Raw genomic sequence first — 17,316 nt, 5'->3', positions numbered from 1 at the left:
AGCATGCATTGCATGTCTTGTGTTTATAAGAGCTGGCCACCAGGTCTCCACTCTCCACACACACCACAGTCTCCACAGACACAGAGGACACATCATCCCTGCCTGCTTAGTGTATTGACACCTCCAGCCAGACCTAAACATGGGTCTACAGAAGGTGTACCTGGACAAAATAGCACAGACCTTCAGGCTGCGCAACCTACTGCTTCGTCAGGCCCTGGCTGAATGTCTCGGAACCCTCATTCTGGTGGTAAGTGTTTGTTTGTGTGTTTACATTCATCTTCTCTTGCATCAGAGGTTTTTGTTAATTGCCAATTAATGCTAAAACCAGCCATGTTGTGTGTGTAATGTTACACAGGTAGGCTAGCTGTTCCGTTCAGGTCAAACCGAGTCAGGGTGCTGGTATTGTGCATGTTGACTCACTGCAAAGGCTCTGCTACATTACATGGAAAAGAGCCTTATATTTAGTAGTATCATTGGTAACACCTGTGAAGGATGTAACTGTTGAATTTATTATGTCAGTATGGCTGCTGTGGAAAAAGGTCTATTGCACTTAATTTCCTCCGTTTGTTTCAAAGAGAACCTTCACCATGTATGCACACCATTGCAAATGCTTTGGGTTTTCTGAAGTCCTTTTTCCATTGTTCTTCTTCTCAATATCCATGATGTTCGCTATCTGTAAAGGGATGTAGAAGGGACACACATCTATCTGAGACAGAATAGTAAAAAAGCAAAGGCTTTCCAAGGCACAACAGAAGAAAAAGGGAAGAGGAGCTCTGCCTCTGTGTCTCACATGAACAAACTGCATGAGCCTACAAACAAATTAGGGTTTCAGGTGTGCTGGAAACAATTGAGCTGAGCTAACACATCTGAAATTACTAAACACGAATTACTGGCTCTGTTACAGCAATCACCTCTAGGAGGTGCAAAAGAGTACGTTTTTAGAAGGCCACACAATGTGTGACATGACAGTATGGCACCTTTTTTTTTTTTTGTCTCACAGTTAGGAAAATATAATAAGAGAATCTTGGAAGAAGTACAAGATAACATAAAAAAATATAAATATCAGATTTAACAAGTGAAATCTTTAATTATCCGAATGTGAAGATTCTGTCTCACGCCTTAAATTATTTTCAGTCTATAAGACCTGTCTTTCTCCAGGCTTGGCACCAATAAGGAGCAGCTTCCCTAGAAGCATTCATAGCATTGTATTCTAGTATTTCTGAAAAGGCTCTTATCTTTTCATAGAGATTGATTCATGTTGCAGTGCCATTGTTTTGTGTTGACGAAGATTTGATGTCTACAAGAAAGAAAAGACATCTTTTGAGAGACGTACCCCCAAAGAGATTGCAGTGGTGATGTGTTTATTTGTATATGCAACAGTCGGGATGCTATGATGATGGTACACCCTGGTAAAGCTTGGGGCATCAAAAAGTGTCTGTATTGAAGACAAACTTAAGAGGTCTGCAGCCGAGATGATGCCTGCACTACGTACAGTAATGTCCCCGGGCTGGAAAGCCTCACACTGTCCACACGCTGACACTGATGCAAAAAAACAATAATAATCTTTGATTTAAGTCAAGACATCTGTGTCAAACAATGCTCAAGTAAGTCCAAAATAATTGGTGCTGCTGAGCAGTGTTGGAAAGTAACTTTACTTTAAGTACTGTATACTTAAGTGCTTAGAGGCACTTTTACTTTACTTGAGTTACATTTTTCAAAACTTTATACTTTAAACTTCACTACATGTCAGTGGCAAACATTGAATATTTTTTTTTACTACACTACAATTATTTGACGGCTTTAGTTTACAGATCTTGTTGTCAATACTTATTTATACGATAAATGAAATATACAAACTGAAACTTGTCAAGATGCAACAAGTTGTAGATCAGCTATTTTTGCTTTCCTTTTTTCGGTACATTTAGATACCAATACTTTGGTACTTTTACTCGAGCACATTTTGAATTCGGGACTTTTACTCAAGTAAAAGTATCAATACTGAAATGTAGAAATACTAGATTTTACTCAAGTAAAAGATGTGAGTACTTCCATCACTGCTAGTTTACTCACACAGTGAACACAAACCTACTGTTTGCAGGATGGATCCGGGACACATGAGTTGACACAACCTCACATTGCCTTCTCGTGTGTGTGTGTGTGTGTGTGTGTGTGTGTGTGTGTGTGTTGAAGTACATGTTTTTAAGGCAAGTTTGTTTGTATAGCATATTCCAAGGTCACATTTTTCCAGGGCTTAAAGGAGAATTCCATGCTAGAAGGCTTTCTTACCTTCTTTGTAGTCGTTACGTCCCCACCAAAGGGGTCCAGGTATTTTTTTTTTGTGCAAAAGCTCCTTATTGGCTATTTCCCCTACCATAAGCCCTCAATGAATTGCATTGAATGGAATGGGAATTGAATGGGGCTATGGGGTGTTATGCTAATTCGCTTATTTCCATCGAAATAAGTAGTAAAGTGTGCCGCTTGGGATATTATTTACATTATGAAGAGAGGATGTATACAAAAAAATTATAATTTTGAGCGATGGAAATAAGCACATTAGCACAACACCCCATAGCCCCATTCAATTCCAATGCAATTCATTTAGGGCTTATGGTAGGGGAAATAGCCAATAAGGAGCTTTTGCACAAAATAACACCTGGACCTCTTTGGTGGGGACGTAACTACTACAAATAAAGGTAAGAAAGCCTTCTAGCATGGAATTCTCCTTTAATATAAGGCATTGCAAATATAACAAATAGTTCCAGTCCTGACATCTGATCTAATGGAGATATACCTTTCCAAAGATGAGATTTCACTGTTTGTCCAAGGGTAAATTCAGCACATACAGTAAGACAACTTTCCCTTCAGTCTCAGAGGTCTAATCTGTCTTAGTCTGACTTCATCCCATATGTAAGCGCTTCATACAGTTTGATATACAGTTAATATTTAAAAGAAGTCCTCTAATCCAGGTGCATGGACTCCTGTGTGAGAGGCCAAACAGCTACCACTCAGTCAAGAGGCATTTATTGGCCAGGGTAGATGCAGTGCTGCCTGCACTGTGCTTATGAGCTCCAGTACTACTACTTGTGAACCGACACACCAGTGTCTAATTCTGTCAATGGAAGAGTATGGAGGGCACCTCCAACCACTACAGTAAAGTCAATTATAACGTACTCTAGTCTACCATGTACAGCAGATTGGTTTAAAATATCGTTACATTTGTTGATATAAGTTCTGAATTGCAGCTTTAAGGGTATTCGAGAGGCTTCCACGCAGTGTAGCTCAGAGTTGAGTGACTTGTGGCTTACTTAGTGGTGAATAAAGTAATTGATCAACCTGTAGAGACCTGTACCCTTTCATGTTGACATCTCCTTAATGGCCACTCCCTAAACCACAATAACCCACAGTAGCTGCCAGCACTCTAAACAACAAAAGGCAATATATGCAAGTAAATTATTCTGACATTTTCCACTCAAAACCCCCCTATAAGGATCTATTTTCTGAGATTCTGAAACCACATCTTTTTATTTTTAAAACATTTTATTTTAGGTGGCATACACGTAAATAAAGTGAGTTACAGAACCGTTTTAATTCAGCATAGACTGTTTTGGTAAGGCTTATCTGAGAATTAAGCCACACCAGTAGTTGGTGATTTATTTACGTAGTATGTTGCCTGCCGGCAGGTGTGGCACGTCTAAGCATAACAATACATGTATGCTATCATGTGAAATGACGTATATAGATTCATAATCATCCAAGAATCACGGCACACCAGTGACTACTACTACCCATCGCCGTGTGCTGTAACTGTAAGTAGGTACAGTAGGTGATTTAGTATGCTGCCGGCAGGTGTGGCACGTCTGTTCAGCAGGTGACATGTGAGTCGAGTGCTGGGTGGGACGGCAAGCTTAACAATGGAGGTGACACACGATGAGCATGCATGCTTGACATATTTCTACTTCCTCTATTAGAGATGTCACCGTGGGTGCGTGTGTGTGTGTCTGTACTCACTGAGTACTGAGTAGTGACCAATTAAGAAGTGAGTTTCATTCAGGCCAACCACAGGCTGGTGGATATATATATACTGTGTGGTTGTCTTTAATGTATGTGCTGTTCCCACAAGGAGGACATTGTTCTTGTAGGTCAGAATGGGTTGATGTTCTTGTAGGTCAGAATGGGTTGATGTTCTTGTAGGTCAGAATTGGTTGATGCGGCCTGGGCCGTGGCTCAGCGGTCCAGGCACCTTGGGTGGTAATCCAGTCCGGCAGTGTGCCGGGGATTCGACTCCCGATTCCGACAGCCTTTACTGCATGTCACCCCCCCCCCCCCCCATCTCTCTCCCCATTTTCTGTCAGCCTACTGTCTATCCCTCCATAAAAAAATATAAAATAAAGGCGAAAGCCACAAAAAAAAGAAATGGGTTGATGCTAAGCTTTCACAAGTGATCAACCAAAAGAATAATTTAACCACATGAGCTTCCCTATTCTGGGGGCGCACACTCGGAAAATGGCAAATCTACAACATGGGTTTTCCACTGGTGGTCCACAAAGGTATTGCATGTGGTCCCTGACCATGCATTTAGTATGTAGGAAAGTGACAATTTTTATTTTATCGACCAATCGAGCATGATGGGCACGATTATGTGCCCTCAATCAATCAATGGCATGTCTGCTCGCTCATACACAAGTTGCATGAGTTTAATATGGACTGTTAATTGCCACACCCATATCCCCCCCCCCTCCAAACACAACAGTAGTCCTTAGGTTGATTCTGAGTCAGGGTGGTGGACGGTGGTCCCTGGTTGGTTCACAATCGGTTGAAAACCCCTTCTCTACAAGCTTGTGGATTGGCTGTGTTCAGTGAAGACATGTGGTGTAGGGGCGAGCGAACAGAGTACTTGATGTACCCCCAGTCAGCTATAAGTACAATGTATAGGGTTTAAGACAAGTGGTTAAAACGTGGCGAGAGTGAGAAAGGGGGTGTGTCGTGAAATAAGTGAAAAGGGAGTTGTCTGAACAAAGAAACAATGGATTCCTTTTAAAAAAAAATGTTTAAAGTTACGATCGAAAAATGAATTGCCCGTTGGAATGTCAAACGTGGTTCTGGACGCCTTCGTCCAGAATTACATTTTGAGAAGAAGGTGGCGTTGGTGATTTACTGTAGTTCCTGCGATAGTCAGTAGTGATTTAAGGTTTTATTTCCATTCCAACACTCGTAGATCACTACTGAGGCTTCTCTGACTCACTCTGTCCGCCTCTGCTGATCGAGCTTCTGTCTAGCTGGACAGCCATGTGCATCAACTATTAGAACACTTTTTTTTTCTTTTTCAAAGGACCTCCTGTATCGAACTGCCTATCGATAAGAGCTTAAGTGTGTTATTGGTAAGTGTTAATTGCTTACGGATGGGCTTTTTCTGGTGTAATCCCACATCTCATCTCACTGAGTCATTTGGCACTGTTGCAGGCCAAGTACTGTACCTGCTGCCTACTCATTTGCAATGAGATGCCTCTGACATTCAGAAAAAACTTGGAGCTCTGAGTTAAAAGCAATGCATCCATATGCACACACGAGCACTCTTCTACTGTACCGTGGCACTGATCTGCCACTATAGTGGAGGCTTGGCTGGGTTGAATGGGGGCTGAATAGAATTTAGACTGAGCCCAGTGAGGGTGAAACCTCCATTAGGCGCCGGCTCCGTGCAGTGTGGCAGCCTCAACATGTGTGCCCTGTGGTCTGGGTGGAATGCTGACTTGTCGGGGGGGGGTGGGGGGGGGGGGGTTCCGAGACTGGCAAACTCAGCAAGGACCACACGCAAACCTGTTGCTGGAACAGATGCAGTACATACAGGACTTGGACGAATGCACACATGTGACACAGATACAGTTGGGTGCCACCGATATTGTCCCTTATCATTTGACCCATTTAGGCCTGACCTCAAAATTTTAAAAAATCCTTCTAAATCCTCCAGTTTTCTGAAATAAATATTTTCACGATTTTTCAAAAATAGCAGACCTACAAAGCTCGTAGCGCGCCACTCGGTGGCGCGCTATGAGCTTGTAGATCTGCTATTTTTCAATAGCTAAATTATAACATGATGTTTAAAACACCAAAAGGGGTTCCCGCCCAAAATGGGTTAACTGTCCTTTTGCGCAGATCACGCAAACCTCAGCAAAAAGAAAAGGACTATCGATGGCCACCAACTGTAGATCATGTTTTTGCCCGATAAGGTGGGCGGTACGTGTCACCCATGTTTTGCTCTTAATGGAAAGGAAACGCCTTCCAGGTTGAAACTGAATATTTGTTCATCAGATAAAGCGACCATAATGGCTAGCTACAGCAGTCCTTTTTTGTTTTTTGCAGGATTCAGATGTCAACACATTATTGATTTTCTGCATAACATCTCACCTTCCATTCAACGACACAATGGAGGACATTTTAATCAAAAGGCCATTCGGTTTCCCAGATAATGATCATGTCCCCACTTCTCACCCCTTCATGACAGGAGTTACGAAACGCCACTTTATGACTTTATATCAGTTATTATGAAACGCCATAAATGAACAGTATTCGTGGTTTGCTTGTGTCTTTCAGAGAGGTTTGTGCAACACTTCAAATCTCTCTGAAGCATTTCCAATACATTTCTTTCTACTTTATTTATTCTTAAAACAAATTAACCACTGTATGCCAAGGTAATGGATATACACATAAGGGCCTCTTTATGTCTAGAAGCAAAATTCAAAACTCATTGCAGTCTGTGTTGTGATTTGTTGCTGACTACACAGAGTAAGAAATGGAACACATTTGCACTCACGACGGCTGGCTGTGTGTTACAAAGGATAAAAACCTGATGAATACATGATGCTAGACAGATGCTAGGTTTGATGTTTACCTCGTGTCACAGTTTCTTTGAAGTACTACAGGGTTCTCTTTGCACTCTACTTAAGTGACTTTACCTTGTTTGCTTGACTACTAGAGTGCCAACTCGACTTCTTTCTCAGATATTGCACTTGTAAGTAGCTCTGGATAAGACTAAAGAGCGTCTGCTAAATATAATTGTACATACTGTTAGGTGCTTTAAGCCACAATTTATACTCTTCTTCAAGCTTACAAGTCGCATAATCTTTACAGCTTCACAGCAGCTCAAAACACTCAACCATGTCAGCCGGATGGTCGTGCTGCCGGTAAATGATCAGATCATGACGTCAACATCATAATTGCAATGTCCCCAGAACCCGATTCTGGACCCAAACCTGTGTTGCATGCATGTCTTTCTCCCCCGCTACCACGAGCCCCCAATCTCTTGGAAAGAAAAACAGACTAAAACATCTTAAGTTAAAACGGAAGCGGAAAACGAATATCCGCTGGAGAAGCTAGGACGAGTAAGTCGAAGGAAAAAGTGTGTGCGTGTGCGGCGCTTAAAACTAGGACATGCCGTTAACCCATTTTCTCTGTTTTTCTTCTTCTCCAGATGTTTGGTTGTGGTGCCGTGGCCCAGCTGGTGCTGAGCAAGGGAACGCACGGCATGTTCCTCACTGTCAACTTTGCCTTCGGCTTCGCCGCCACCTTGGGCATCCTGGTCTGCGGCCAAGTTTCAGGTACGTTAACCACTTAAACGGCACACAATGCGACACGTTGTGAATGAGCCTGTACACGTTGTGTGAACTCGTAGAATTGGCTATTTTTGGTGAGAATGTGTAGAGCAAAAACGGATAAGTCGTTAGTATAGAGCCCCGAGGGAGTGTAAGTTAATTAAACATATATTGTAGTTACAGTATGTGTGTGTTAACTTGTATATCTGTACAGGGTTCCCATGGTCATGAAATTCCTGGAAACGTTTTGAAATGGATCAAAGGTCCTGGGGAAAAAAAAATTACTATGTATTTTTTTTGCTAATTATTTTGTACATAAAAAACATTTCCAATACATTTTTACACGAAATATGTAACGAAAGTAGTTTTTCCGGGCTGCGCAATTGCAGCGTAATGTATAGGGTGTGACAAAATGAACAGAACGACAAACTCGCATTGATTTAATTGATTATGAAAATTAACAGGGAAAATTAACAGTCCCGCCCTCGTCGGGTGCGGGACTGCGACGCTCTATGGGCTCGCGGCGAGTACATGAACCACGTGACCAGGCTGTTTTCTGCCCCCTCAATGTCGTAACTCCGTCTTACTCTATGCCTCTGCAGTGCATGAGCGGAACGGTGGGAGCACAGGAGTAAGAGACCCATTATTGCGCTTACTGATTGTTATACAGTCCTGGAAATAGGGTTAAATACCCTGGAAAAGTTTTGAAATGTCATTGGAAAACAATGTGTGGGAAACTCGTCTGTAGTGCATGCATGTTCGGGTTAGACTCACACATGACAGGACACACGGACCCACGTTCGACCCTGGACAGGTCACATGGACGATTATCAATGAAAACACACACGCAGACCACCTATACATAGCAACACCTCGACAGATAACCAGTTCACAGCTGGATTTTCTCCCATTCTACACGAACATCCCCCCCCCCCCCCCCCCCCCGCGCGCAGACACACACACACACACAACTCATGTACGTCATATGCACGGGAACCCGTTCACCTGAACATTCAAAATAAGGTCGGAACAAACAAGATCCAGGCTTCTCTGGACCATACAACTCAGAATGCACACACGCTTTCACTACGGTGCACGTAGACTGTAGAGCAGGGGTGTCAAACTGGCGATCCACAGGCCGCATGCGGCCCGCGGAGCCACCCAATGCGGCCCGCCGGCCATTTATTAATACAAAAAATAAAACTTTTTTTTAATAATAAAAAAACATGTCAAAAAAATGAATGTAAAACGTGGGCACTCTGGGGTTTTTTTTTTTTTTTTTTTAAAGTAGTGTGTGGGCACACAAAGTGTTAATGAGTACCACAGACGAATAACAGTCTAAGTCCACACTATTGATCCATAATATATAAATGATAGATAAGGGTTCAGGACAACGAGGCCTTTCCGTGGAGGGGTCAGTCTGAAATTTGGACTTAGACTGTTTTTCGTCTGTGGTACTGAACAGCTGAGTACCAGGAGTGTGTGTGTGTGTGTGTGTGTGTGTGTGTGTGTGTGGGAAGAGCTATGGCCGCGTGCGGAATGTTGTCACTGATGGGCTCGTTAACAGTCTATTCAACTACTAGTTGAGTTGTTGTGGATTACTCTCCTCACACTCTGATACAGCAGGACATGGAGAGGCTAACCATAGTTGTTACAGCTCAGTAGTTTCATTTCCCTTACCAAGTGAGGAATATAGTCTACTTACACACGATAGTCAAAGCAAAGAGATGCAAAGTGTCAGATTTCATGATGGCTACATGTCATTTGCATACCAAAGGTGCGAGGTTTGCAAGCCCTATAAGGGCTTGCAAACCAAACCTTGGTATGCAGATTCGGGGGGTGCGCCATTTTGGCTGTGATGAGTCACTACTATACCTGGCCAACGGATAGGCATACAGTGGTGGACAAAGTACTCAATTGTTTTACTTAAATAAAAGTACCAATACTGCAATTTAGAACTACTCCGTTACAAGTAAAAGTATCGGCATCAAAATGTACTTAAAGTACTAAAAGTACTCGTATTGCAGGTCCAGCAGACCACCATGGTCCATCACCATTACTTTTTTTTTAACCGATATTGATAAGATCCTGCTTCTCAAGACCGATACCGATAACTGATAATACATTCAAATATATATAAAAAATATATAAAGATATAGGCTATTTGTAAATGTATATTAATCTATGTAGTATTAGCACACCTGAAGGTAACAAATACTAGTAGTGGGCAAAGATGGATTTAACATAGCTTTGACTTAACCAAATACAGTTTATCATGACTACAAAACCCAGAATAGTTCTGACTGAAGTCCTATGACACTGTTTTCCCCACAAGCAGGACTAAAAACCTATGGGTGCTTTGTCACTTGTCAAGAAAATAAAAATATAGCCTACCCTAATAATACTAGGGAGTCGGGACTTTCTGAGAAGGGCACTTCTCATTGAGGTTTTTACACACTGAAAACACGAGTGTCCATTTAACTCTGACTCTCCCGTACACTCTTAGTAACCTCAGTAGTTAATTTAACTCGTGTTTTTAGTGTGTAAAAACCTCAATGAGAAGTGCCCTTCTCAGAAAGTCCCTAGACATATGAGCTGGGGGTATATTTGAATGTATTATCTGGTATCGGTCTTGAGAAGCAGGATCTTATCAATATCGGTTAAAAAAAGTAATGGTGATGGACCATGGTGGTCTGCTGGCCCTGCAATTATGAGTACTTTTACTTTTAGTACTTAAAGTACATTTTGATGCCGATACTTTTGTACTTTTACTCAAGTACATTTTCAATTCCATACTTTTACTTGTATTGGTACTTTTACTTAAGTAAAACAAATGAGTACTTTTTTCCACCACTGTATGCCTATCCGTTGGCCAGGTATAGTAGTGACTCATCACAGCCAAAATGGCGCACCCCCCGAATTTGCATACCAAAGGTGCGAGGTTTGCAAGCCCTATTTGCCATTTTGGATATTTTTGATAAAATAATGATTGCATTTTTAACTATTTTCGAGTGGTTTATTGGGTCTTTTTTCCACATCTCATACCAAACGTCTTGTAGCCTACAACTGTAATACAAATAAAGTCAATTTATGTCAATAAACAGTCTAGAAAACAAAGCCAAGTATCAAGTAGTGTAAGTCAACCCATGTGAGCTGCAACTGGCCGCGGCCCTCATCAAGTCACCTTTCGCGCAATGTGGCCCTTGCCCCAAAATGAGTTTGACACCCCTGCTGTAGAGGGTCTGTAACTCTGAGAGTATACGGGTCCATTTGGTTCCATTTGTATACTCTCAAGTTAAATTTACATGTTACACAAAGTTGATTTTACATTTTATATAAATTGAGGGTCCCAGGGATAGAAATGCGATTAAATGGGGGTCCGTAGACTATAGTGCATGTCAAACTGGGGGTCCTTGAAATGAAACGGGTTGAGAATCACTGCTAAAGCCGTACAAATCTTCTCTTATGGGGGGGGGGGACCCTGGGGTCCCTGGCATATGTTTTCAAATGGCGGTCCGCGGGCTAATTAGTGTCAATTTGGGAGTCCTTGACATGAAAACGTTTGGGAACCACTGCTATAGGGCATTACAGTGGGTTTGGTTTTCTGTTCCACTGAACAATCAGCCATTCATTTTTCCAGTAGAGATTTACAAAAATATTCACGTTGATTATTTGAAGCCTAGAATCAAGACATCCTGGTGAATCATGAGCATAAAACCTTTCATTCTGTTTATTTTTATTAGTATATCTTACTAAAAAATAAACACGGAATCAAAGGTTTTATGGTCATCTGCAGTGGTTGGAGATAGGGATGTCACCATCACGTTTTTTTGCTCCCAATCCGATTCTGATCATTTGTTTTTTGAGTATCTGCCGATATCGATTTTTCACAATAGTACAATATCCAAAATCGCAGCCTATTATTCCAGTCTAATAGCCCCGATTCCCGATCACGTGATTGGATCGGGACAACCCTAGTTGGAGGTGGTCTCCCTATGCGCATGCTTAAAGTGAATGGCACATTGAGTGGCAAAGCAACATACAAAGTGAGTTTAACGTTGTTTAATGCAATCAGATAGGACCTTTCTGTTTGGATGCATGGGCTGTCAAGGCCAGAAAGTAGGATTTGCCACTCAGTAGGCATTCCTGCATAACTTCCGGGTTTGATGATGATGTCACGCGCATACCCTCTATTCCATTGAGAAAGTTCGACCCTGGTGTCGGGGTAGGACGCCTACCGTTTGGCAGACGAGACGGCACACTAGATTTGACACTGGAGGTGCTGCATTCTATATTGTCATTTCGACATTGTTGCAATTCTCCATTAAGAGGGCTGTGTAAAACACTGATTGTATACTGTAGCTTAAAAAAACCTAAACGAACATCACTGTGAAAATTCCTTCTCAAATACCTGCTAATCGGTTTCACGTTGTGGATCTGGGACCTGTGCCCATCTCTTCACCTCGGGGTTATCCGGGCAGAAATGTTGTGTTATGAGGTGCAAAAAAATATTGCTCTGCTGCTCCACGCCTTGATAAAGGAGATGATGCATTGAAGTGTTTGCTGTTTAAATAACTTCAACATGTTAACAAATACTATAAATAACTTAAAAGTACTTTTGTTGCCGTGGTGTAGAAACCTTATCTCCATATTTTTGTTTTTTATTTTTGTATTTTCATAAATGAAATGTCGTACTTCCTACCGATCTACATACGTACGACGCGCTTTGAGCTTATGTATCGGCTATATTTTTGCCATCTTTTAAATTTGAATCTTGAAAGTATGTTTTTGGACATGAGGTTTCCACACTACAGTTTTCTCAACATGCTTTGTGACACATGCATCTTTTTCGCAGGAGGCCATCTGAACCCCGCAGTGACATTTGCCCTGTGTCTGCTTGGGAGGGAGCGGTGGAGAAAGTTCCCAGTATACTTTTTATTCCAGACTCTGGGTGCTTTCTTGGGTTCTGCCATCATCTTCGGCATGTACTATGGTGAGGAATGGCTCCAGGCATGTAGCCAAGATCAGACGAAGCTCTCTCTCTCCCCTGCCCCCCCCCCCCCCCCTCTCTCCCTATGCTCAAGAGAGTTGAATACTAGCGGCTTACTTGGCCGTAAATAAAGTAATTGATCAACATGTACAAACATAGTTTTTCATGCAACATCACCTTTCATGTTGTCATCTCTTAATGGCCACTCCCTAAACCATAATAACCTCGCTTGTACAACAAAGGTTCTATACGCGAGGGGGGAAAAAAACATGACATATATATATATATATATATATTAGCTCTCTTCATTTAAGATCTCAAAAAGCTAATCTAAATGGAGTCATTTTCAATGATTCTGAACTCTCACTCACATCTATTTTAGGGGCCATGTATACAAAGTGAGTGGTTTTGGTAAGGCTACATTGTCGTTTACTTACCAATATAAGCACATTTACATTGCATCTAAACTGTGCGTCCTCCCTAGTACAGTATATAATTGACCAGACTGGACACAACTGTCTCTCTGCAACCACATTGGATGCCTGTGGCATACAGTGGCATACAGTACGTAGTATGTGTCAACAGTGTCATTCTACTTAATTGAAACCAGAGAGCATATAAAGAAGAGCCTGTATCTCTTTGTGTCCCTTTTTTAGATGCACTGTGGGACCTCCCTGGAAGTTTCAGTCTGACTGGGCCCAACGCCACAGCTGGCATCTTTGCCACTTACCCTGGAAAGCATCTCACCCTCCTCAACGGCTTCTTTGATCAGGTAGGACTCTCTAATACAGGGGTTCTCAACGTTTTTGGCCGGGGACCCCCGGAAATGCTTTGGCAATGTCTCGGGACCCCCGCCCCCTCCCGACCCCCATTATAAATTGACTGCTACAATAACCTTAATAATAGACAATACACCATAAATAAATACTGAAACCAGATATAATCATTAGGGAAGGTGTATGCATGTACTATGTGTACTATATGTAAACTCTTCATTTCCACTTTCCAGCCATTCAGTTGCAAAAAAAAAATACATTTGGGGACCCCCCAAAATAATTTGGCGACCCCCCCCCCCCGAGGGGTCGCGACCCACGGGTTGAGAACCCTTGCTCTAATACAGATTGTTCAAATTAACGTCGGAACGTCCCTGGTATGAATATTATATCCATATCATGATATTACACTGTATATTGTCTGTGGTTGGATATTCTAGTATTGTAATATGGCATGTGTTCTATAAAAATATAAATACCGGATCGGGGGGGAAAAAGCGTGATCGGGACATCCCTGGTGCCTAACTGTCCTATAGTACGTCATACTGACCAGACCTTCACCTCATTACTCATACAGATCATCGGGACAACGGCTCTCATTGTCTGTATCCTGGCGATCGTGGACCCGTACAACAACCCCATTCCTCAGGGCCTGGAGGCCTTCACGGTGGGTTTCGTGGTTCTGGTCATTGGACTGTCTATGGGCTTCAACTCCGGTTACGCTGTCAACCCTGCCAGAGACCTGGGACCACGTATTTTCACTGCCTTGGCTGGCTGGGGCCCCGGAGTCTTCAGGTGAGTCTTCTATATTCTTTTGTGTCTCGTCTTGGTTTAACCACTTGAACGGCCAGCATCCCTATTCTGGGATGTGCTCCAAAAAGTAATACAGAGAAGGAGCACGCTGGACCTTTTTGTCCAGCACCAGCAAAGAACTGGATGTGCGCAAGCCATTGCTTTATAATCCATTGAGACCTGGAACGCATCCATGTCACGTTAGCGTTTAACCATTAAACCAAAAAATAATAGTCACGTGAATAGAAGATTTGGTGTAGAGTGAAAAAAAATTGCAGTTGCAACTCGGGACTGTTTTACTAAGTCTACAGAGTTTAAATGGTAACACTCACGTCAAAGTAGATTAACCATTTATTGCAACAAATGGAATACAGTTAAACCTAGCGTTAAAGGCTCCGCTCTGGGAGATGTTCTCTGAATTTTGTCGAAGCAGCATGCTTCAGAATCAGGGAACGTTAGCAAAACCCCCATGGGTATACAAGAACGGGCACATATCAAGACAGTTAATGAGATTAACTTGAGTCATGCAAACTTGAAACTTACAACTTGAATGCATTTTAACATTAAAGCCATAGAACATTCAGATTAGAGCTATACAACATTTAATTATAGTTTATTTAGAGCCATGCACACAGGAATCGTTTCCTTTTGTTTACATGTTTTAGCAATACATCGACATTGATATTTATATTTAGCTTGAATAAATGCTAAGCGCATCTTGACATCATCATCATCATTTTTCGACCGCGGTCGAGATCATGGATTTCACAATGCCACGCCAGACTTTAAATGTTTAAAGTACTTGATCAAAAGGTGGAGGCTGGGGTGGTGGAGGCAAGCTTTGCCAGCTGCAGCAGCAGTGTCTGTGAAGCAATGGACGCATTGTGTAACAGAGGGACGTATTTAAACGGACCGCCTTGTTGAGGGAATGAGGTGTGATTGGATTATGGATGTGTGACGTAATGATCAGAGATGATATGTGAATGAGAAATTGAAGCTAGCTAGGCGAATTTACCAAATCAGCTGACTGACAGGTGTGCCTGTATCAACTAACGCTGGGCTTCATTTTTCCCTGTGGGGGGGGGACAAAGCCAGATCGCTAACTAACGCTAATCGCTTTTCTTGTTTACCTCAGTTATGGGAACTGCTGGTTCCTGGTGCCGATCTTCGCTCCGTTCCTGGGCACCATCCTCGGCGTGATCATTTACCAGCTGATGGTCGGCTTCCACGTGGAGGGAGAGTTCCACGCCCGGCAGGAGAAGGACCAGGAGAACGAGCGAGTCCGTCTCACCAACGTCACGACCAACGACCACTCTAAAGAAGGAGAGAAGGAGATGGTGTGAAACAACCCGCGTTACACAAGGATGTTACTCTAGCATCATATGAATACATAGTCTGTAAATACACACACACGCAACTAGAGGATTGAGCATTCAAACACTGTTGTCTTTCTAAAAGCACCAGTTGGGACATATTCCTCCACAGACTCTTGACAGCTCATGTTCATGGGAACAGCCAAAGGCATAACGGTCTGTAGTAGTCTCTGCTTAATAGGCTAAAATAATCATTTCACTTGTGACTATTGTGCCGTAGAGGAATGATTGTTTATGAACATATTGGGGGTGAGGAAAGCGTTTTTGTTTTTAAACACAGAATTACATTAATTCTTAATCTTAGTGTATTTTAGACATTGTGTTCGGAGAGTATTGTAAGCTTTGTACCGAAGTAGATATTAGTTTTTCATATATTTGTATAGATCGTTTACATTGTTCTACTGTATATGTGCATCCCAGCCTTGACCAGATATTTGTAATATTTTGTCCAGATCGTTTCAATGCTAGCATAAATAATTCAGGGATATTGTCTTTAAAGTTCTGATAGTTCAATTTGTCCATACATCGGTTTGAGAAGAATTCTCCTTCTCAAAACTAATGTAAATGTAAGATGCATAGTTTAATTTAAAAGATATGTACTAAATTTTTCTTGTTAATTTATCAAAGGCTTTAAAGATGACGACAAAAAACATGGACTACTATTTCAAAAGTAATTGTGTTGCTGTTGGGCAGAAACCTCGTAGCCTACTTACTGTATGTCCAGGACTTTTACATTTCAGGAAATGGAAACATTTTGTATTTAATCACAAGATCTTGTTTAATATGTAGTTATTGTTTATTCACAATCACTTGTTGATACGTTTTCATTGGTTAAAAATGTATAAAACCCACACAGACTAAACCACGTTCACCGTTCACAAATGTTTTAAAAATAACAAATAGCCGATCTACAAGCACAAGACACGTTGCATGCTAAAACATTTGAATTATGGAGATGTAAGCTTCCTGCCTGACAGCGACAATGTGTTGCCCTTGTACTGTAAAGTCTTCTGATGTGTCAGTGCCTTTGTGTTACACTCTATGGCAGGGTGCTGATGTGCCTATGCTGTGAAACCCTTTTGTATTTTAGGTTTTTGGTCAAGTGGGAGATGCTTTTGTATATTGACATAATAAAGTCCTTTTTATCATTGCCTAAAATGTGGGTCATTGTATGATGTTACACCCTTTCTCATTCTGTCTACTTTCTCACGTCTGGTCCTTTGGTTGATCGAGGCAGTAAAAAATGACACCCGGTGAAAGTGCCAACTCCACCTGGTGTTGTACAGTGTCTTTCATTGTATTCTAAAGGGGCATTATGTACAACAATCTTTAATTCACATGGTCATATAGGGTTGTTAAAACAATAATGAAGGTATTTAGCCCAAAGGTAATTAAAGGCATTACATTGATTTATTTCATTCATTGAATACTTTATTAGTCGCATATGGTACAATAAGGCTAAAAGGATAGTCTGGGGCCGTGTGTGTGTGTGTGTGTGTGCGCGCATCTGTAATCCATGTAACTCGAGAACCGTTCGTCCCTCTGACTTCAAATTCGCCACACGCTTTCCACACCACCAGAAAGAGTGCAGTGCCCGGCCTTGAGTCGGTTGAAACCACAGTTGTCCAGAACCGCCACAAAAGGCGGAGAGACATGCAGCAAGGGTCGTCATGAACGGGACTCGAACACGCGACACGCTGTCAGGCCAGAGCCTATATGTGGCATGCGCCTGGACCACTAGGCCAGCAGTCGCCCCAAGGCCAAGGCACTCTTATAGAAATATAAAACGCCTTTCATTTAAA

At 42.0% G+C, this 17,316-nt stretch overlaps 2 protein-coding genes across 2 annotated transcripts in view; one reads left to right on the top strand and one right to left on the bottom strand.

Annotated features, from left to right (window-relative positions):
* The first annotated feature begins 43 nt into the window (after positions 1-43).
* On the top strand, positions 44-16,672 carry LOC306933336 (aquaporin-3-like). Its single transcript, XM_079515517.1, has 6 exons — positions 44-247; positions 7,466-7,592; positions 12,442-12,579; positions 13,233-13,348; positions 13,927-14,144; positions 15,277-16,672. Exons 1-6 carry the CDS (start codon positions 140-142, stop codon positions 15,482-15,484), a joined length of 915 nt encoding a protein of 304 aa, XP_079371643.1. The 5' UTR covers positions 44-139; the 3' UTR covers positions 15,485-16,672.
* The window catches only part of LOC306933335 (uncharacterized protein), a 57,939-nt gene continuing 46,738 nt past the window's right edge, over positions 6,116-17,316 (bottom strand). Inside the window, exon 8 of the transcript XR_013791213.1 lies at positions 6,116-6,161. The gene's annotated coding sequence lies outside the window, so the exon portion shown is untranslated. The remainder of the gene's footprint in view (positions 6,162-17,316) is intronic.

The sequence above is a fragment of the Electrona antarctica genome (genome assembly GCF_951216825.1).
Source record: "Electrona antarctica genome assembly, chromosome: 12".
NCBI lineage: Eukaryota > Metazoa > Chordata > Actinopteri > Myctophiformes > Myctophidae > Electrona > Electrona antarctica.
Note: the sequence above shows the minus strand (reverse complement) of the source record. Positions and strands in the feature narration are given on the sequence as shown.

What these genes read in the sequence shown, in the direction of transcription:
- LOC306933336 (XM_079515517.1), top strand. Translation starts at nt 140, where the DNA reads ATGGGTCTACAGAAGGTGTACCTGGACAAAATAGCACAGACCTTCAGG. An exon ending in GGTCTGCGGCCAAGTTTCAG is followed by an intron (nt 7,593 to 12,441) that starts GTACGTTAACCA and finishes TCTTTTTCGCAG; the next exon opens with GAGGCCATCTGAACCCCGCA. An exon ending in CATCTTCGGCATGTACTATG is followed by an intron (nt 12,580 to 13,232) that starts GTGAGGAATGGC and finishes TCCCTTTTTTAG; the next exon opens with ATGCACTGTGGGACCTCCCT.